The 20,194-nt window shown below is 52.0% G+C and overlaps 6 protein-coding genes across 7 annotated transcripts; 4 read left to right on the top strand and 2 right to left on the bottom strand.

The window, feature by feature from the left end:
* Window positions 1-35: 35 nt before the first annotated feature.
* AAFC00_004703 (uncharacterized protein) lies at window positions 36-953 on the top strand (the record flags this gene model as incomplete). 2 transcript variants are annotated; one of them, XM_069344387.1, is made up of 3 exons in its annotated part: window positions 36-376; window positions 460-673; window positions 723-953. In XM_069344387.1, 3 exons carry the CDS (start codon window positions 36-38, stop codon window positions 951-953), a joined length of 786 nt encoding a protein of 261 aa, XP_069196807.1. The 2 variants fall into 2 exon arrangements, with proteins under 2 accessions (XP_069196807.1, XP_069196808.1); XM_069347779.1 differs by lacking the exon at window positions 36-376 and having other exon boundaries at window positions 428-673.
* Window positions 954-2,610: 1,657 nt separating this feature from the next.
* Window positions 2,611-3,666, top strand: AAFC00_004704 (uncharacterized protein; the record flags this gene model as incomplete). The annotated part of the gene is made up of 1 exon (XM_069344388.1): window positions 2,611-3,666. The coding sequence occupies one exon, from the start codon at window positions 2,611-2,613 to the stop codon at window positions 3,664-3,666; it is 1,056 nt and encodes a 351-aa protein (XP_069196809.1).
* Window positions 3,667-5,328: 1,662 nt separating this feature from the next.
* On the top strand, window positions 5,329-7,733 carry AAFC00_004705 (uncharacterized protein; the record flags this gene model as incomplete). The annotated part of the gene is made up of 2 exons (XM_069344389.1): window positions 5,329-5,352; window positions 5,469-7,733. 2 exons carry the CDS (start codon window positions 5,329-5,331, stop codon window positions 7,731-7,733), a joined length of 2,289 nt encoding a protein of 762 aa, XP_069196810.1.
* Window positions 7,734-8,115: 382 nt separating this feature from the next.
* On the bottom strand, window positions 8,116-8,852 carry AAFC00_004706 (40S ribosomal protein eS12; the record flags this gene model as incomplete). Its single annotated transcript, XM_069344390.1, has 3 exons — window positions 8,116-8,240; window positions 8,301-8,625; window positions 8,850-8,852. The coding sequence occupies 3 exons, from the start codon at window positions 8,850-8,852 to the stop codon at window positions 8,116-8,118; spliced, it is 453 nt and encodes a 150-aa protein (XP_069196811.1).
* Window positions 8,853-9,495: 643 nt separating this feature from the next.
* AAFC00_004707 (uncharacterized protein) lies at window positions 9,496-11,277 on the bottom strand (the record flags this gene model as incomplete). Its single annotated transcript, XM_069344391.1, has 1 exon — window positions 9,496-11,277. The coding sequence occupies one exon, from the start codon at window positions 11,275-11,277 to the stop codon at window positions 9,496-9,498; it is 1,782 nt and encodes a 593-aa protein (XP_069196812.1).
* Window positions 11,278-16,241: 4,964 nt separating this feature from the next.
* Window positions 16,242-20,147, top strand: AAFC00_004708 (uncharacterized protein; the record flags this gene model as incomplete). The annotated part of the gene is made up of 1 exon (XM_069344392.1): window positions 16,242-20,147. One exon carries the CDS (start codon window positions 16,242-16,244, stop codon window positions 20,145-20,147), a length of 3,906 nt encoding a protein of 1,301 aa, XP_069196813.1.
* Between the last annotated feature and the right edge of the window lie 47 nt (window positions 20,148-20,194).

The following is a 20,194-nucleotide window of genomic DNA, read 5'->3' on the forward strand; positions in this document are numbered from 1 at the left end:
GTGCACTGTTGTCATCTATATACTTTTACTCGCACATGCCTTCAGCCGGCAAAGCGGATGCGTCAAGCAGTGCTTCCCTACAGTGGCCCGCACGCCAGTATCGGCCGCGATACTCTGAGTTTCCTTATACTAAAGCAGACTTTGTAAGACACGACTCTAGCTCAGATGGCTCTTTTTACAGCAGTCCTCGATTCGTCACACATATCGACGATGCTGCGATCACGGCTCTTCGATGCTACTATGACTATGCACTGCCCAAGAAAGGTCGCATCTTGGACTTTTGTTCTTCATGGATTAGCCATTATCCCGAGCGCATCGGACAGGCTGTCAAGAATGGAGACTTGGTGATTGTGGGGATGGGAATGAACAACGCAGAGTCAGTCCCTCCGGATCGCTACTCATGAACATCAGTCTGACAATCCCTTACATGCTTTCGAAGAACCCTGTTTTGAACAAGAGGATATTGCAGAATCTCAACAACACACCCACTGTCCCGGTCGAAGTATGTGGGGGTCAACATGCAGAGGGTACCGGGCTCTTGGATGCAAGTACGTGTGTAGTAAGCATCGATTACTTGATACATCCGCTCGAGGTGTTGTCAAGCCTTAGAGAACGGACCCGCATAGGAGGCACCGTTCACCTAGCTGTATCTAATCGCTGCTTTCCCTCAAAGGTGAGTTGTTCCCGTTCACACTTTTCGCTCATCTTTGACCATACTTCAGGCCGTATCGCGCTGGCTTGAAAGTACCGAGGAGCAAAGACTCGCCATGGTCGGAGACTATTTGTGGTTCTCCGGTTGGAAAGACGTGGAGATCATCGATGTCAAAGCAGGTTATCAGCAGTGTGCCAACGCACCCGATCAAGGTCAAAGCGGCCTGCAAGGGTTCATGTCGATGATGGGAATGACTCATGAGGACCCTCTGTGGGTAGTTCGCGCGAGAAGGACCGAGTGAAGGAGAATCTAGACGTTCTGGGCGCTCGTGGGTTCAGTGCAGTTGCATTGCACAGCCTGGTCTCCACGAAGTCGGTCTACAGCTCACCAAGGACGGTCGATCCTTTATCGTTACATGACTCTGAAAACATGTCCGATTATGCGGACTGGTTACTCAGCACCGAATGAGGGTGGATGCAACGTGTGGGCCATAGCATCTCGTATTATATGCTTCAAAGCTAGGCGTGCATCGGTGTTCAAGAAAAGAGTACTGCTGAGGGTGTCAACATAAGCTGCAGTATCTGAAACATGTCACCATTTGGACCGTCGTCACTGTGCTTGGAGACGTGAGCTGCGTTACCCACAACTGCAGTGCTATAGGTGGTAAGTATGCTGCATTGCACGGCTGAAACGGAACAGCCACATATCGTCAGCTGCGGAGCCGAGGCGCAGCACACCGTGAATCACTTGTGACGACAACTTACCACAGACGATTCACGAGACCTCCAAAGTCCAGAAGATGACCCAGTATTGCTGAGCCTCAAAACAGTGCATACAGCCTTTCCTCCGAGCCTTTATGCGAGTGAGTAATATTGCGTTCTCGGAAGACACAGATGTATCCTCGGATAGCGCATCATTCGCCTACAAGGATGATTTTGCAGGACAGAGTGAGTCATGTATGGCGCGTCCTGCTTCAAGCCTACCTCTAGTGCTCATCACATGGCTTGGTGGAGAGCGGGTGCTATGGTTGTTGACTGGTATAGTGACATACGATTGGCTGGGAATACAATGATGTGAGAAAGTGATGAGTCCGTGCGACGCGTGGTCGCTGTTTTTCGAGAAGCACGAGGAAGATCACCCGAGGCTTGCTGCGACCGCATACGAGACCCGTCCCGGACCCTCCGTGCTTGCCAGGGCCATGGCCCTGCATGGCTCTCAAGTTTTTTTTCCTCGTGGCTCATGTACAGGCGCTTGAGATGGAACGAGAAGGCGACATATTATTCCATGAGCAGATGCTGGATTTCAACTCCATATTCTGCGTTCGAATCAAGAGAGAAGAGGATAGTTCTCCGTTATAGGAATGGATATACGCAGTGGTGAGAATCGTAATCCATGTTCACACTCTTCTACCGTTCCGCAAATACGTCAAGAAGAGCAAAGTGGACAGATGCTTTATGCAGTCACAGAGTCTCGAGCACTCGCAAGATGTTTCCGATAGGACTGATGCATCAATGACCTGTTGCCGTATATTCTCGTTATACCGACAGAACTTGTCTGATCCGAGTGTGCAAGGACACTTGCTTGGACTTGGACATGCTCCTCGGGGTACGCCTATTATGCACGGTTCTAGCGCATATGCAGCAGCTGCACCGCCTACCTTTTGGCCACCCCGCGGCTGACAACCAAAATAAAAATGCCTAAGATATGACCATAAGAGGCTACTTACTCCACCTTCTCGTTGCCCACCCTCTTCCCTTCAACCTCTTTCCCTTGCTTCTCATTCGCTCTAACCCGTGCACACTAATTCAGGAACCATTGTACGACCCGAACTTTATACTACTTTCTTTTTTCATATTTCGTTTACAGCAGCGACGCATGCGCCCACCAGTTGCCACCCTTTCCCATACCAATAATAGTTATAATCGCATCTAGTACAAATTTGTTTCGAGTGTTTTGCAATGCCTTTGCAATTGTTACCGGCTTCTGCTGCTGCTTTTGCTCCTCGCTCGGCACCGACCATCGTCCTGGACCATCACCAGAGACGGGTAGAACCATGGCTGACACAGACCCTCAAGCGGATAAACCGTGTGAAGCGTCCTCTCAATAGCGTTGCGCAGCATTTTCGATGCTTGACGGAAACCCTTGGTGCGCCATCTGCGATCTGGACACTAGCGTCGTTAATGTTGCCAAAGGCTCCTGAAGACGAACTCAAGAAGGACGATGATCCACTTCTCATGGCAATATCAAACTACCAGCTCGTGTCGATCGAGGCTTATGTCGTGCATGTCGATATGGTGTCGCAGCATGAGGTTGCCTTCAAGCTGACTCCTGAGACTATCGAGACTCTTATCGACTATCACAAGTCGATATACTGTGTGGATGTTGCTGCCAGCACGTACGCATGGCCTGAGAAAGATGCGCAGATTCGAAAGATGCAAGACGATTTCGTGCAAGCGGTCAATCGCTTCGTCTTCCGAACTGCGGTTCGTGCTCTAGAAGGTCTCGAGGAAGAAGGTGCGGGCGAGTTGTTAGAAGGTCGTAGCGCGGAAGCCAAAACCGCCATCATGAACTTGTTCCTGCCTTTGTTGGCTCCTCCGCCAAGGATCGTGGACGTCGTCTATCCCGGCCCTCCGCTCTCAACCTCAATGTTGCCTCCTGGTGTTTGGTGGCAGCCAACGCACACGATCAACCACCTTCCTGGTCCTGTTGATACGTGGCGCATACTGCCATCTACTCCAAGCCCCTCGTCCACACCGGGCAGCGAATCACAGTCCTCGGGATTGTGGACGACCATGGATCTTGATGCAATGCAACTCCCTTCTCCAACGCCTTCCTATAGCCGACCAGTTTTCGGTTCGTCGTTGCCATTCTACAGCTCCCCAGAGGTCATCACTGCCATGCCTACCATTCCGTTCCCTAGTGCTCTGCCTTGTGGCACAAGCATGCTAGGATTCGGAGTTGACGGATTCAGCTATACAGGCAACGTTTTCGCTCCTCAGTACGCTACTATCTAGGCTAAAGGGGGACGGACCGCCTTTGTGAGCACTTTTCCCATGAGCCGAGCGACCTCAAGCCTTCCGGGCTCACAAGCCTGGACTGCTCCCTGACCACGACGATGGGGCACATCACAATCATATCCCATCTTGCAATCTGGGCTGGTGCACACAGCCGTCTTGCTTGTCAGGGAATCAATTTGTACTAGATGCGATGCAACTTTCTCTTGGATACCTCATACCCGATGCTTGCCGCTTGGTAGTATCATGCAATTCTGGTGGGCGTCATCATTTCTTTGAGCTTCAACCGCTCATCATTGCGTTCTCGAACTTTGGATTAGCGAGCGTGTTCTTGTTCTTTTTCTTTGGTAATTTTCCTTTTTGGTGTGCCCGGGTTGGCATTCTCTCTTTTCACGCATGATGCATAGTTACTCCGGGAGTTTACGATGCATGACATGAAAGCGCATACGAGTTTGGGAGGACCTCGCGGTCCGAGTGGGTGGCCTTCTCATTTGATTTTCAACGATACTGGATGTCTAGCGTTATCTTTCTCTTTCACAATGATCCAGGTCGGGAGATAGGGCAAGGTTGTAGAGCAGCCGCCATCGTCTGCCCGCCGGGCTGGCTCGGGTTCCGGTCCTGGTGACTACCTGGGTAGGAGGGGCAGGAGGTAATAAGTGCCAGGAGCACGAGGTGGACAACGGGAGTTGGCCATGACTTGATGTCGGGTCCAGCTACCGTTGTAGACTACGCCACGGTTCAAGCAACCATGTGGCTGCTCCGTCTAGTACGGACGGCCATTGCCTAATCCTTCTGCTGGCAAGATACAACAAACCCAAGGCTCTGGTAGGATGCTGAGCTGCTAGTCAGATCGGCGGAACTGCCAAACCTTGAGGGGAAAGATTGCGCGGATTCCTTTGTTAGTACCGTCATCATTCAGCAGGTTCTGAAGACGCTCTTGCGCTGGACGCATGGGTGTAGTCCTTTGTTCGAGGAATAGTATAATTCAACTGGTTTTGAATGAAGATTCAGGTGCGAGCGTGCGCGTTCATGAGACTGTGAGACATTGATCGAAGCTCAGGTGCGAGTGTCGCCTCTTGCTCTAGTAGGGGCAGCTACAGTAGGAAAGCGCTTCTGTTCATCCGTGAAGACTCGAAGCGAAATATACGCGGAGTTATGTAAGCGTCCCTTTAATCACAAGGCGTACCTGATATAAGCGACTACACTGTAGATAAGGCAAGCTAAAGCAATCACACCTGGTGAGATGTACTGCACAGTACTGTACTTGAGTAGATCAAGGCGCCTCAATATTAAAACAGTACTTCATCAATGCCATACCAGAACTTCTCCTACACTTGTTACGTAAGACACACTTCGCAATTGCTTGCTTGCTTGTACCACTCTTTTGGCTACAGTGCTACTTGCCAGCTGCAACAAGAGTAGTGCTGCAGTGTACTGTATATGCATCATTGAGTCTTGTGTCGTGCGCTGGCTCTGCACATTCTTCACCCTCCCGACTGATCACAAAGGTAAGCCTCGCCTGTCCATGTCGCGACATCTTGAGACAACCAAGTCGAACACTGGACTTTGTCGGGCGAGAACAAGTTACTAGCTGCTCACCCAGCCGACAACATTTCTGGCAAACAGCACAGTAGGTTGACGGTCATAGCAGTAATAATTATAATGCCGCCTGCGAACACGCCTCAGGTAACAGACGTCATATAAAGCCCCCAATCTGCCCGTGTACCCTTGCCCCAGTCTGGGCCAAATGCAAATCACCTTGATATAGCCGTATGGAATCGGGCAAACCTGACTAGATGTAGGCTACACCACCACAGTCAGAACACGAATTGGACCGTCTACTACCAGATCAGTCATTTCTTGAGCCCAGCCTGGCCCAGCAGAATAACGATGCCAACAGCGAGAACATTCGTTTCCTAAGAACCCCACTCGAGATACCGACGCATTCGTCGTCGTCGACTTCGCTAGAGAATAATGACCACACAAACCGAGCGGACCAAATGGAACTGGATCAGCCAAGTGCCACAGTGGCTTCCGAGTCGGCAGACTCAATCAATCAAGGAGAGGAGCGGCAAAGCAGTGATGGCGAACAGCGACTTCGACTACAGAGAGTCCTTGCCAGATTGAGCAGGCGCCACGACTGGCCACCAACATCTTCCTATAGCGAGAGGATTCCGCCACCTGCTCAGCAGTCCTTATACGATTGGGCGCCTCAGCAGGACTCTGTGCCTGATGATGACCAAGGGCTAGAGGAGATACTTACTGCTTTGCAACGACAAAACCCTGGTACCCACTCCGACATCCTCGAATTTCTCGCTAGGCGTCAATTGTATCGCCAGAGGGAGCACGACGACCATGCCAGGACAAGATGGAGAAGCCAGCAGACACGCAGTGATACGCCTACTACAGAGAGAAGGAACGATAGTCTGAGGAGTGCTGCCATATTGCAACATGCGAGAGCCAGCGCTAGCATAAGGACGCCGAGTGGAACAGAGCGCATGCTGAGATATCTGAGGAATAGAGAACGCGCAGGCCAGACAACGGGGTTGGACCAAGAAACCGTAGAGCCTATCGCGTCCGCCCACGATCCTGCGACCGATTTGTCTGATTCGCAGATGCAAGCTCACCATGAGATCAATCGTATTGCTTCACGCACGCTGCGCTCTTCATTCCAGCCCAACACTAGCAGCAACATCACAAATGCCGATAACACAAATAGGAGCACCAGGAATAGGAATGATGCGCGAGCTCGCATCGATGCATACCGTAGAGGGTATCTGGCCGAGAACCCCTCCATAGCCACCACATCTTCCGGAATTGATTCGTCTCCCGTATTAGAGAACGCGGTCAAATATCTTGACACACTGCGACTCAGCTCTTCTTCGGAACTTCCACTACTAGCTTTCTTAGACTATGGTTACATGCTTGATCAACTCTTCACCGACAACCAAGACGATTTACTGACTGATCTCGATCAATGTCCGGCGCCATCTGTGAGCTCCCTTCTCTGTCCCGGTGCAGTCTTTGAGGGCACACAGAACACGGCATCTTCTGGGCAGAACACGAGTAGCACCTTACGCTCCTTCGCCCTTACCAGCTCAATATACAGCAACGAGCCGCAAAGAACCCTCGATACCACACGACCCTGGCTGATACATCCCTCGGCTTCTCCTGCCACCCTCTCCGGTGCTGGAACGCATCCGAGCCTCGATCCTTCGCGAGCCTCACAGGACCGGTGGCCGGTGAAAGTCAAGATCCAAGATGTCGATTACGAAAGGATGACAGTGGCCGGGATAATGGAGGCATACGATGTTCCCACGCCCTCTAATTCGATCAACCCCATTCTTTTGCAATCCCACACGCAGAGGGACGCTCAGTCCAGCCATCGACCGTCGGCTACTGCGTCTTGCCGCAAGCGTGCATTCCCAATCACCACATATCTCGAAGGACAAATAATAGACTTCAGCACGCACTCGTTCCTCACGCCAGCGTCAGGGTCAGAAGAACAACAACAAAACTCGAGCAGTATTTCATCCAGCGGCAGAGCAGCAGCAGCCAGATCATCCCAGGGAAATAACAACACACCCTACCGACCAACGACGCAAGGAATCGTGTATCCCCCGACATCAGCCATCACCGACGCCGCGAACTGGCGAAACCTGCCTCCCTTCAACACAATGAAAACAGACGAGGACGTCGCGCGCTCACTGCTCAGTCGGTCTGCAATGACGGAAATCATGTCAGAGTGGATCTTCATGCGGTGGAAGGAGCGCTGCTTCATACATTCCAAGACGGATTCTTGCCAGCATCACAACCACAACCAGCTTTCTCCAGGCGGCGCTGGTCCTGTGATGCCGCCGCCGCCGCCCTCTTCCTTGGTGCTGGGTGAAGGCGATGATACCGATACGGGCCACGGACTCACCATCTCCGGGTTTTACTACGTCAGTCTGCGCAGGAGTGATGGGGAAATCGACGGGCTTTATTTTGACACCAAGACGAGTCCGTATCAGCACTTGAAATTGAGTGCCAAGGCTGGCGGGTTGCACGGTGCGTGGCAGTTCAAGTGAGGTCGGCAGGAATATGATCAGGCTTGGACGGTAATATATTACAAGTGGTGATTTCCCACTAGAGACACATGCAGGTCACAGATAAACACACAGGCAGAAGGGTCTATAGTCACGTAAAATAATGGAACAGATAAATCCCTCGCAAGACTTTTTCTTTTCGTAGTAGTATATGAAGTGCTTGTTGGTCGAGCTTAGAGACAGTCAAATCACAACAGTGCGATGGATTTGACAAAGCCCCGAATTCTGCCCTCCCGCATAAACATATCCTCGGCGTTTTTGTGTTTCGCGCGTGCACGCTCCTGGAAGGTCACAGAAAAAGTGCTCCCAGGTAGCAAGACTCGGACTCGTGATTTGCCGAAAATGATGCGTTCAAGCAAAACATTTACTGCTCGGTCTGGAAGTAGTTGAGGAGGACGGAGCGCTCCTGGCTCTCCTCACCCCAGTCCTTGACGACGACGCAAGAGCAGTTGACGACCTTGCGGGCGTTGCCTTCACGGTCAATCTGGCCTGTGGGAGATGATTAGCAAAACATACCAGATTTGTGGAATTGCGGAAAAAGAAACGTACAGAGGCCGGCCCACTCGCCGAGCTGCTTTCCATCAGGGACCTTGATGAGGGGAATCTTGTGCTCGCCGCAAAGAGCGACGACAAGCTTCTTGTATGCCTCCTCCTCGCAAGCCTCGTTGAGGACACACATGTGGGCCTGACGGCGGTCGAGGGCCTTGGAGGCCTCGCGGAGACCGCGGGCAAGTCCGTCGTGGATCAGAGAGATCTTGAGGACACCCTTGAGGGCGTCGAGGACGGACATGCTTCCTCCTTGCTTGGAGTCATCGGCTCCGACTTCGACTTCTTCGGCGGCGGCGACCGGGGAGGTGGGCTCTTCTACATCCGACTGTGGTTCACGCAAGTTCAGTCAGTATTTGTGATTCTTATTTGCTTCGTGTTTCTTCTCTTGTCTCCTCCCGCGTTACTCTTGACGTGGACCACTGCGGAACGATACAATCGACCCGTAGCCCATGCGCTTCTCCCTTAGTCCTCAAGGGCTCGATTGGCTCGTTTTGCGTAGGGCCACCGAATATTTGCGGGAGTGTTGAAACCGACTGGGATGGGACCTACCATTTTGGGATAATCTGACTACGTTGTCGGCTGATCCTCGAAGAGTAGATGTTGTTAGGGGTGGTAGAGGTTGTATTTTGCCCGCTGGAAGAACTCGCTTCATCGAAAATCGGGAGTGTGTTGGCCCGTGCTCCTCGAAGTCTTGGCATGATCTGGCTTAAGTAATCCACTACCACGCCTAGTCGATAAGATAAGATGCAGATGGTAAATATCTACACTACCTACCTTACCTTTCTCTAGGTGATTGCTCGAGTCTCTATATGCATAGAGGAGAATTGCAAGTGCTTCGCATCATGGTAAGTTATACACCGGGAAACCGACCGCACGGATGTCGTCTTGAAAATTGCTGCGGTAAATGTGCACATATGATTGAATCGAAAACCGCCATGTGACTCTACGAAAGAGAGCTTCCTGTTCCTCCTGGCCTCCATGTGGGAAAATAATAACAATTAGAAATGATGACGCACGTCATGCGCTCTGAAGATTTGCTCGCTCGCTGTAACGCTAGGAAATGGTGCTTGTGATCGTAGAGGAATTTGCGGTTAGCAAAGACTGACAAAAGGAAAAGAAATAGAAACCTTTGAAACAATGGAAACAACATATGCCACTTCCCACCCATATGAACAATTTTTGCGACACCCATCCCCTACATCATGATGCAGCAGCCGCAGCCCTTTTCCTTCTTGCCGTCCTCTTTCTCATCCATGTCGGGCACTCTCTGCACTGACTGTGGGCGCGTGCTGCTTATTTGAGTCGTCACTCCCATTGGGCTGGGTTGACTCGGACTCGGCAGTGGCACAGTAGGTGTGATTTTGTATCCGCCGCTCGGCGTAGCCGGCTGAAGACTGCTGCGGTCGCTTTTTTTACTTGACAAGGGCCATGGAGATTGCGAGTCTTGGGAAGGTTCAGCCTGAGGCTCAGGCTCGGGCTCGGGCTCTCTTGGTGATTGGGGATCATCGGTGGACAACCCTTGCTCGGCGCTCGGAGAAGGCGTAGGAAAAGCTCCCATGCTCGCAAGATCGTGGTCATTGAGTAAATTGAAATCTTTATCATAAGCACTGCCTGTCTTGCCGTCCTTCTCCCACTGTTCCTGCATCATACGCTTTGCATGCGTAGGCAGGAGTTGCTGATCCTGAGGTAGTCTCGGATCGGGTTTGTACATGGTTGCAATCCATGGAGCATCGCCTTCGGGGCGCTTGACGCTGTTCATGGCCTTCGTCGCTGAGCTCGACGCAGGGCGAGAGCCTGGAGAAGTCTTCCGCGTTGCGGACGTGGTTCGTGATCTCGTTGTGTTGCGATTCGTCGTGCCTTTACGGCCATTGACTGATGATGCTGGTTGTTTTGCTGTAGCCGGAGCTTTGCCTTTGGATGAACTGTCTGAAGGGGTGTCTCTGCCAGCTACGCTTGTACGGGGAGACGGCTGAAAATGGGAGCTTCGTGGCCTCGTCCGAGCCGTGGCAGAATTTCGTGGAGAACTAGCTTCATCCATCATTATCGAGCTGCCTAGACTCTGGCTTCTGGATCTGCGCTGCTGTTGCTGATACGGCGACTCCGCTGTATTTGATGGCCATGGGTTGCTTCCTTGTCTCGTGCGGGTCAATGGTGAGTCCCGCGAAACCACCGAACTCGAGACCGGGGCTGGGCTGGCCTTGGCAATTGGTATACGCGATGTATTTGGCCTGTTCAAACTGGCATTGAGGCTTCTGTTGTACTGATGTTGCGGCTTGGCTTGGGAATATTCCTGCATGAGCATGGCCGGGTCATAATCCATGGTGTCATCGCTTTGGTATTGCTCGCGGTCTTGCCGGCCGGAGGCTGACTCGTCCCGGCGTGACTGTTCCTGGTGCGTAGAATACGAAGCCGGGTCACTGGGCAAGGCATCGTGTTGTGAATAGGCGTCCTGAGCGTGAACACGCTTGTTACTCGCACGACTAGCGGACCTGCTTGACGAGCGATTACCGGCTGTGCTTCCACGACGTCGGCCGGCCGGTGCCAGACTAATGCCTGCCTGTGCCATTTCCCTGCTCTCGATCTGTGCAAGTTTGTCTCTGTGTATCCATGCGGAGTCATCCACATCATCAGTCTTCAGTCCAGCTCCTACGGATCGCTTTCGTGGTGCTAAGGAATGTTTTGCGTTGGGCTGAGAAGACTTGGATTGCTGGGAGTCCTGAGCGAGCGTCTCCATGTTGTTGCCGCTCCTCTGAGTCCTGAATGATCGACTGCTATCGTATGGAGCGCTGTGATCATATCTCGTATCGTCCATTGTCGCGAGTGTATTGTCTGAGAATGCATAGGTGCCATGGTCGAACACAGGCTGGTAGTTGTAGTTGAAGGAATTGTCGTCAGGGCCCGGTACAGCTTGGTCCCACTGGTTCGAGGTTGCGCTGCCATAGGGAATAGATGGGTATGCCGCGGCGGTTGCAGCCATAGTGAGGGGTCAGAGTGGGTCTGGTTGATATGCGGCGGCACGGCTGCCTTGCTGCCTTGCTGCCTTGTCTAGAGCGGGAAAGGGGATGCAGAAAAGTCCTTGTAAGAGATGTTGATGTCCTCAAATCCACCTGACGAGCCCAAGCATAGCAAATAAAGCCCGTTTCGCGCCTACACTCGCACTCGGATTTACACTCACTTTCACGCCTTGCCCTATCGGTGAGGCTTGTTTGCAGTGAAGGAGGCTAGAATCGCATCGAGATCACCGTTGCGTGTGAATCTTGACAAGGTAAACAACGTGGGGCCTAAAGATCGCGAAGTCGAAGGAAGGGATCCGTCAGATGGAGTCCCGGTGGTGGCGGGAAGAGGCAATAATATGGATGGGCGAAGGGCAGGCAGGCACGGCACACCGTAAATGGAAGTCGAAGAATAATCGGAAAGATTCAGCAGGTGCTGGTTTGTCGAATCGGCGTCATGAGAGAATGGGATACTTGGAGATAGTGCACGACAACAAAGGGGAATACGTGTAAAGGCTCAGCACCGATTTCCCTTGGGCACTCACTCGTGAGTTCGTGCTCGGTGACAGCCTGCGTACAAGCATAGGGTAGGGTACTAGTACGGTAAAGTGCTAAAGAAGCAGTGCAGAATAATACAAAGTACAATGCAGCACTGGCTGTACCGTGATCTTGAAATGTCCTTGTCCCCCCGTAGATATTGGTCCGTGCAATGTTCGATGCTCATGCGCTGCTGCAACGGCGGCCTTCACCGGTCCATTGCCAGCCTTCACGCCTCCGCGTCCTACTCCCGATCCCTTCTAGTCTTTTTTGCTTCCCGTCCTCGCTTGGAATTAGACTTGACCTACAAGCAATAACCTTCTTTTCCCAGCCGCAGACAGAGGCTGCGACGTGAAATCACATCGAGTCATAATTCTCTTCGCTCGTGGCGAGGGATTACGGTATCTATTTTCCCAGAGTCTGTGCGCCTCACCCTGGAATATCGGTGTATCTTGACACCTCCACAAGCCGCAATCTTATTGCACGAGTTCACGTGCTCCCCTACGAACATGGATCTAATCAGTACAAGCAATCTATCCGAACACCCGAGACATCATCCAGACTGCTGCTTAGCCATCTCGCGGTCGTTGCTTGAGTATCTGATCGCGATCGTGCCCCCGTCACCGTCTCTTGTTCTTTCTATTGGCTGTGAGTTTCGAATAACAACCTTCCAAAGTCCTTGAGGTCAATGTTGACTTGAGGAAGGCGGGACTGGCTACTTGGAAGCTTGTCTTTTGCAGCTGGTAGGTCATGACCATTTGAATCTCCTAGGTTTAGACGTCTCTGCGAGCGTGAACAGATACTTGCCTGAAGAGAACTACCACTATGTCCATGGCACATGGGACCTATATACTGCACCTGCGGAGGTCCTCATATTCGTCTATCCAAGGGAACCCGCACTGGTAGCTCGGTACCTCCATTACCACGCTCAAACAAGCTGTAAGAAGATCATCTGGATGGGACCAAGCCGTGACTGGTCAGATTATGAAGCTGTATTCTCAGCTTCAGATTTCGGCTCGATTGATATTCCTCGCGATTGTGGCGTAGCTACATATGAGATGTTAGCCGTGGCAACAAGATGAATGCTCTGAACTGATGAGTAACGATTGCAATTGCGCTCTGCATGTGATTGAACATGGTCACATTGCATACGACATGAGCCTTTTGCTGAGCGTGCTGGATGCAAACATTACTTCAATATGTGCTGGCAAGTCAATAAGGGAGAGATTTTGCATCCGTAGAGATGCAGTTCCCTTGATCACACGCCTCTGAAAAAGGTCATTGTGGTTTCTCGCCTCCAGATCATCTTCTTTCCAGTGCTTCACCCATGACTTATATCACCAAAGCTAACCCTCTGCATCCTGTCGAGTGCGGATGCTAGGTTGCATATGCGAGATATTGTATTGGAATGGTATACAGGTCGATACTCGCCATGGTTTTGCATCCTCTTGAGACTCTTCAGAACGATTCGGCCTGTGCTGGGGGACATCCGTCTCGCGATGATGGACACTCTCGCTTGTCTGATCGCTCTCTGCAATACCAATATGTATGGGAACACGCCTGTCTCCTCTTCGAAAGCTACGACTGGGTATCCGCGCTACACAACTTTACACTGCTCGAACCATGGACCTCGCACCCGCATGTCAGAGCGACTCTGCTGATCAATATCGCTATTCTGCGTTGCCACCTCGGAGAGTACGCCGAAGCTCGAAAGCTGCTGAGTCAAGCTGTTGCTTACTGGGACAACTTCCCTTTCACCATTTTCTTTCTGGGAATTGCAGAGTATGAGCTCGGTTACTATCTGTCAGCACAGTCTGCCTTTCACATTGCCGGTGCGATGCTGGAGAAAGCAGGCTTACAAACTTTGGACTACCGGCCGCTTGGGTATCATTTCATTCTGACGTCCAGCAACATCAGAGATAACGAGTTGAGTTCTGCGTATGCAAGCACTCTGGAAGGGAAACATGGAAGATTCTACCCAGTGCTGAACAAGACTCCCGCCGGATTGCTTTTCGACCACACTATTGCGGCTTCTAATCGATGCGAGCGTCTTACCAGCCTGCTTGAGATGGTGCTTGGCAGTCCGCGCTCGAGGCTGTCCTCATCTGGCGAGGTAGTCTCGCAGAATATGCAGCAATCCCCGACAAGTCCTACGCTAGTGGCCACACAGCATTACACTCGAGTCAAGACACTTGTCGAAGGAGAGGGTATATCTCCAGAAGATCCCGGTAGACTACAGTCTGGAGCAATGGCGACGTCATATTCTACACCAGCCGACAAGCTATCGGTAAGGGCGCGTCGAGGTATGCGTCAGAGTATGAAGCTCTCGTCTGCCGGTGTATGTCCTGAGGTGGCGAGCAGAGTGCATGCGGCGTCTGTAAGAGAGGAGAAGCAGATTGATAAAACGAATTCGACAAAGAATGACAGCACTCGTCGAGTACTCACTCCACGAGATGCGCGTATCGATCATGCACCGCTCCACGAAATGGCCTCATTCCTCCGCTACACTGGTCCAGAATTCACGCAGATGTCCGGAACGCAGCAGCGTGCTTGTACATATAAGCTCCCAAAGCTCCAGCCACGGGATGCAAAGGCAAGGCCGATGGATCTACATGACTTGGTGGAATTTATGAAGAACGGCCCGGAGCGCTTTGCTAAGGATGCTTCTGCCACGCATGATATATACATGAGCTGTGACATTGTTGAGGCAGATATTGTGGGCAATGACATCAAACATGCACTAGAAGAACCAAAGGCTGAGTCTCTTCTCGAAACTCGCAGCTCAAGCATATACTCTCGGCCCTTTGATGTATGCAATGGATTATCAAGCAGGTGGTCTGCAGAGTCTATACAGTGTTGCGAAGACGACAATATAGGATTTAAAGCCAATATCCACCGCATCGGCGCTCAGCACGAGGCAAATCACGATACATCGACAAGGCAAAGCAGCGAATATATTGATGAGCGGGGATCATCTCTTTCAAAAGGCTTCGCAGATGTCTCAGCGATGCTTGGATCATCAGTCGGCACGACGGTGTCTTTTCTACATGGCATCTCGAAGGCGCGGCGGCGTCGTGTCGGGCCATCATCTCGCACTGGAGCGGATAGTGGTTAATCAAATGTCTCTACTAGATGTCTCTACTAGGGGCGCAGCAGCAGCACCCGCTTCATCCCAGAGATGCTTCAATGCCTGTGTATGCAATGTGATTTTCTAGACGGCCGGCGGGAGTGTCAATCAATGGATTTTCTGGTCATGTTAAAGTCATGTACGAAGTCAACTTCGGGGTCTGCAACACATTCTCGGAGATTGGCAATGGGCTGCTTTAGCAGGGCAACCCTGTCCACGTTAACCAACCATGCATGCATGTGTCGTGAAATTGCCAGTAGAACAATCAACTACCAGAACCACAGGGTTTATATGTGTATATACTGGTAGATAAAAGAAAACTCGGTATCCAGCACTGCGTGTCACTCATTCCATACTCGTATCAATGTTGAAAACCACAAGAATGTTGCAGAGAGAAAAGTACCTTACCTTAGCAAAGCCTGTCAAGAGAAACAACATGCAATCACGGTACGAAAGGCAGGTACACACCTCCCTAGCCACATGGGGTAACCCACCATAGAGCAGATCAGGGACCCCGTACAGTACAACTACGCGCATGCATTATTGCCACCATGATCGTTATTCTCACGTTTCAAACATCAACAGCTTCATCTACTGTACTGCAGCAGCAGAGGACATTCCTTGAGAACCACAACCGTACAGTATCTATTCAAATGGAAAGTATAGACGACGCCGTTTCTTACAAAGGGTGAGAGACTTTTGCGTCCTTGCATCACCGCCGATAAACAATCTAACGTGAAAATGGGTTAAACTCAACCTCTAAACCTTAGTGTCCCCGATGGAAAAAAAGGGTCCGCACTAATCGCGCAGGCAGAGAGACCCGTACTCACACCATCGCCATCACTCCCTTTTGCTTACTCCGGCAGGAAAAAGCGAAACTTTACTGGTTGGGTGAGGCGGTTTGCGCTTTTTGTGCGGTGCCGGTTCGAACGACCCTACATTTCTTATCTTGTGACGACGGGAACTGCGAAACCGAACCGAACCTTCCGTGTGTACAGTACCGCTGAGCATATGATGTGCATTTAAGGTGGATAAACATGGTGTGTGATACCAGAGGTGAATGGTACGGTGTTTAGGTACAGTATCTAATCGTGGTTGTTTAGCTCGTATATGGACAAGTATATATGTCTCTCTCCCTTTTCACATTTTTCGATGTTTAGTTATTGATTGGGTGGTATACTATTTCACCATTTCTTATATATAAACACAAGAGCATCATCCAACCAAAGAGGCGAAAAGCCAGCAATTCGTCCCTCTAAACCCCCTGCCTGCCTTGTCTCAAAGATGGCTCACACCCTCCCCAACCCCAGCAGCACAACCCCGAAAAGCACGACGTTCTTCATCCCAAACCTGCACTGCCCGAGCTGTGTGACCAACATCGAAGCCTCGCTGAGCCAGCTGCACCCGGCCCCGATCAGTGTCTCGCACTCCATCATTAACCACTCGATCACTGTTCTGCACGACACGAGGCTCTGCGTCGGCGCGATATCTCGCGCGCTCGAACAGGTTGGTTTCGAGGTGTATGATGATGATGATGGATTCTCTGGTGAGGATGAGTCGTCGGTGCGTTGGCAGGGTGATTTGGAGCAATCACAGCAACAGCAGCAGCAGCAGCAGCAGCAGCAGCAGCAGCAGCAGCAGGACTGGGGTCTCGAGCGCGCGGTGCAGCGCTGGAGACAGACGGGTCGTGACAAGAAAATCGGCAAGACGGCGGCGAATGAAGTCGAGGAGAGCAGGAAGCGGAAACGTCATGTGGAACGGTGTGCGCACTGTCAGGCGGAGCAGCGTGTTCTCGAGCAGAAACAAAGGCAGAAGCAGAAAGAATCGATGGCAAAGGACGACGACGATGATGATGATGACGAGAAGAGCAATTCTTGCAGCTTGTATGATTCAGCTATCACGCTGGACAAGAGCTCGTTGCGCGTGACGACGACGACAGAAGCAGCAACATGCGAGAAAGCAAGCGAGAGCCCCGACGTATCTAAATCGCTCTCGTCGCAAGCCGAACGACAACAACAACAACAACAACAACAACTCCCAATAGTAGTCATCAGCCACGAAGCCCAGCCCCCAAACCTCTACCAGGCTTCGCTCGCCATAACAGGCATGACGTGCAGCGCATGCGTCGGCAATGTCTCGTCCGTCATTTCCAAACTCGCGAGCGTGCGGGATGTCAATGTCAACTTGCTGAGCAACAGCGCGACTGTGACGTTCTCGTCAAGCGACGAAACAAAAGACAGCAAGGCGGATGAGATTGTCGAGGCGGTCGAGGACGCCGGGTACGATGCCTCGCTTGAGAGTATGAATGAGTTGAGACGGCAGGGAGCAGGGAAAAAGGTCAGAGCGGGGACGTCGTGGAGAGCGAATTATGCCATCGGTGGCATGACTTGCAGTGCGTGCGTCAGTGCTATCACTAATGCACTGAACAAATGCTCGTGGATCGATGCCGCCGAAGTCAATTTGATCTCAAACAGTGCAAGTGTGACATTCAGTGACAAGGATCGGGCGGCCGAGGTCACTGAGCTGATTGAAGATATTGGCTATGATGCGAGTTTGGAGAGTATCGAGGAGGTCACGTTGACCTCGCAATCACCAACAGCGCCTGAGACGGAGAGAAAAGTCGCACTTCGTGTAGACGGCATGTACTGTCACCACTGTCCTGAGCGGATCATCAAGGCTCTTTCTGAAAACTACGGCGAGGATGTGAATGTTATGCAGCAATCATTCTCCGAGAAGCAGCCTCTGCTCAGGCTCTCATACAAGCCTCGCGTACCCCAGCTCACACTCAGGAAGATCATGAAAACCGTCCGAGAGGTCGACACAGCGATAGAAACATCGGTCTCCCACCAACCAACCATCGAAGAACGATCGCAACAAATCCACAAGAACGAGAGATTCAGACTCTTGATACGCCTCACGTTGTCTGTTGTCGTAGCCATACCGACATTCATCATCGGTATAGTCTACATGAGCCTCGTCAATGCGCAAAACAAAGGCCGTCGTTTCCTGATGCAATCAATGTGGGCAGGTATAGTCTCGCGTGCAGACTGGTCTCTCTTTGTCATGTCGACAGTCGTCTACTTTTTCGCAGCAGACATTTTCCATATCCGCACCATTCGGGGTATTCGTGCCATGTGGCGCAAGGGAAGCCCGATACCGCTCGCGCAGAGGTTCTATCGCTTTGGAAGCATGAACATGTTGATCACCATCGGCACATCGATAGCGTACTTTGCGTCGATTGCCGCTCTGGGCATCAATGCCACAACAAAACAGGACCATTCGATGCACGGCGGCGGCTCGACTACCTCCTACTATTTTGACTCTGTAGTGTTTCTCACAATGTTCTTGCTGATGGGCAGGTTTCTCGAGGCCTACAGCAAGGCGCAAACAGGAGATGCCGTGGCTTCTCTGGGATCACTCAGACCAAGCGAAGCACTGCTGGTATCTGATGAAGCTCGCACCGGCGGTGTGACAAACAACGACGATGGTGACAAGCAGGAACGAAAGATATCTGTTGACCTCCTCGAGGTTGACGATCTGATCCGTGTGCCTCACGGGGCCTCTCCCGCCTTCGATGGAGTCATCGAGCAAGGAGAGACAAAATTCGACGAGTCCAGCCTGACGGGGGAAGCGCGTCTTGTCGGTAAAGGAGTTGGAGACACTGTCTTTTCCGGCACCATTAACAAAGGCAATCATCCGATTGTAGTGCGGCTGACGAGTCTTTCTGGCACATCGATGCTGGATCAAATCATCAATGCGGTGCGCGAGGGACAGACGAAACGGGCGCCGGTGGAGCGAGTCGCCGATGTCATCACGAGCCATTTCGTGCCGTTTGTCGTGCTGGTTGGTATTCTGACCTGGATTGTCTGGCTGGCACTGGCGTTTGGTGGAGCACTGCCGGATGACTACCTCGATGCGTCGACGGGGGGATGGGCGTTCTGGTCGCTCCAGTTTTCAATTGCCGTGTTTGTCGTTGCTTGTCCTTGCGGCATAGGTCTGGCTGGTCCGACCGCTCTTTTTGTTGGTGGTGGCATTGCCGCTAAACATGGCATCCTCGTGAAGGGGGGCGGAAAGGCATTCCAAGAGGCTAGCATGCTAGATTGCATAGTCTTCGACAAGACGGGTACAATCACAGAGGGAGGCTCACCTACAGTCAACAAGCATGCGTTTCACAAAGGTCATGAGTCGAAGATGAGTCTACAGGTTGCACGCGCGCTCGAGGAGAACAGCAGTCACCCAATCGCGGCGTCAGTGGTGGCGTTCTGCAAGTCACATGACGCCGAGAGCCTAGACACAAACAGAGTGGAGGAGGTGGCTGGGAAAGGAATCACTGGACAAGTGAAGCTTGATTCAGGAGAAATCGTCGTGGCTATCATAGGCAACGAAAGCCTCATGGCAGAGCACTCTGTCGTGGTGGACGCTGCAGCAAAAGACACCATGGATACATGGAAGAGACAAGGCATGTCCGTTGCTTTGCTTGCTATCGGAACTTCGAGGCAGAGCTTGACCCTAGCAGCCACATTTGCCATTTCAGACCGCATTCGGACGGAGGCAAGCGAGGTGATGCATGAGTTACAGCGCAAGGGCTTGTCGATCTGGATGCTCTCGGGCGACAACGAGACCACAGCGGTGGCAGTAGGTAAAGCGGTGGGTATTCCGGCCAGCAACATCATTGCCGGCGTGCTTCCAGAACAAAAGGCAGAGAAGATCAAGTACCTCCAGCGCACGGTGGCTACGATTCACGCGAACAAGAAGTGGTTCTCTCGTGGACCGGAAAAGTCACGAGCGACGGTGGCCATGGTCGGAGATGGCATCAATGATGCTCCGGCACTGAGCACGGCAGACGTGGGGATAGCCATCGGCTCAGGCTCCGACGTGGCGCTTTCGGCAGCATCTTTTGTGCTGGTGCGGTCGGATCTGAAGACGCTGGTGACGCTGATCGGTCTGTCGCGCGCCGTGTTTCGACGGGTGTGGGTCAACTTTGGATGGGCGTTGGTGTACAACATGATGGCATTGCCGATTGCAGCAGGATGTCTGTATGCAGTCAGGAGCAAAGGGTCGCACGTTCGCCTGGATCCGGTGTGGGCCAGCCTCGCGATGGCGCTGAGCAGTGTCAGTGTGGTGACGAGCAGTCTCATGCTCAGAACCAGGATCCCTTGGGTGGGATTCAATGACCGCTCTGGCCGGTGAAGGAAGAGTGCCGTCATATGTAGCATAGTCTTGTAGCATAGTGCATC

This window comes from Neodothiora populina (genome assembly GCF_041146345.1).
Source record: "Neodothiora populina strain CPC 39397 chromosome Unknown canker_contig_3, whole genome shotgun sequence".
Classification (NCBI taxonomy): Eukaryota; Fungi; Ascomycota; class Dothideomycetes; order Dothideales; family Dothioraceae; genus Neodothiora; species Neodothiora populina.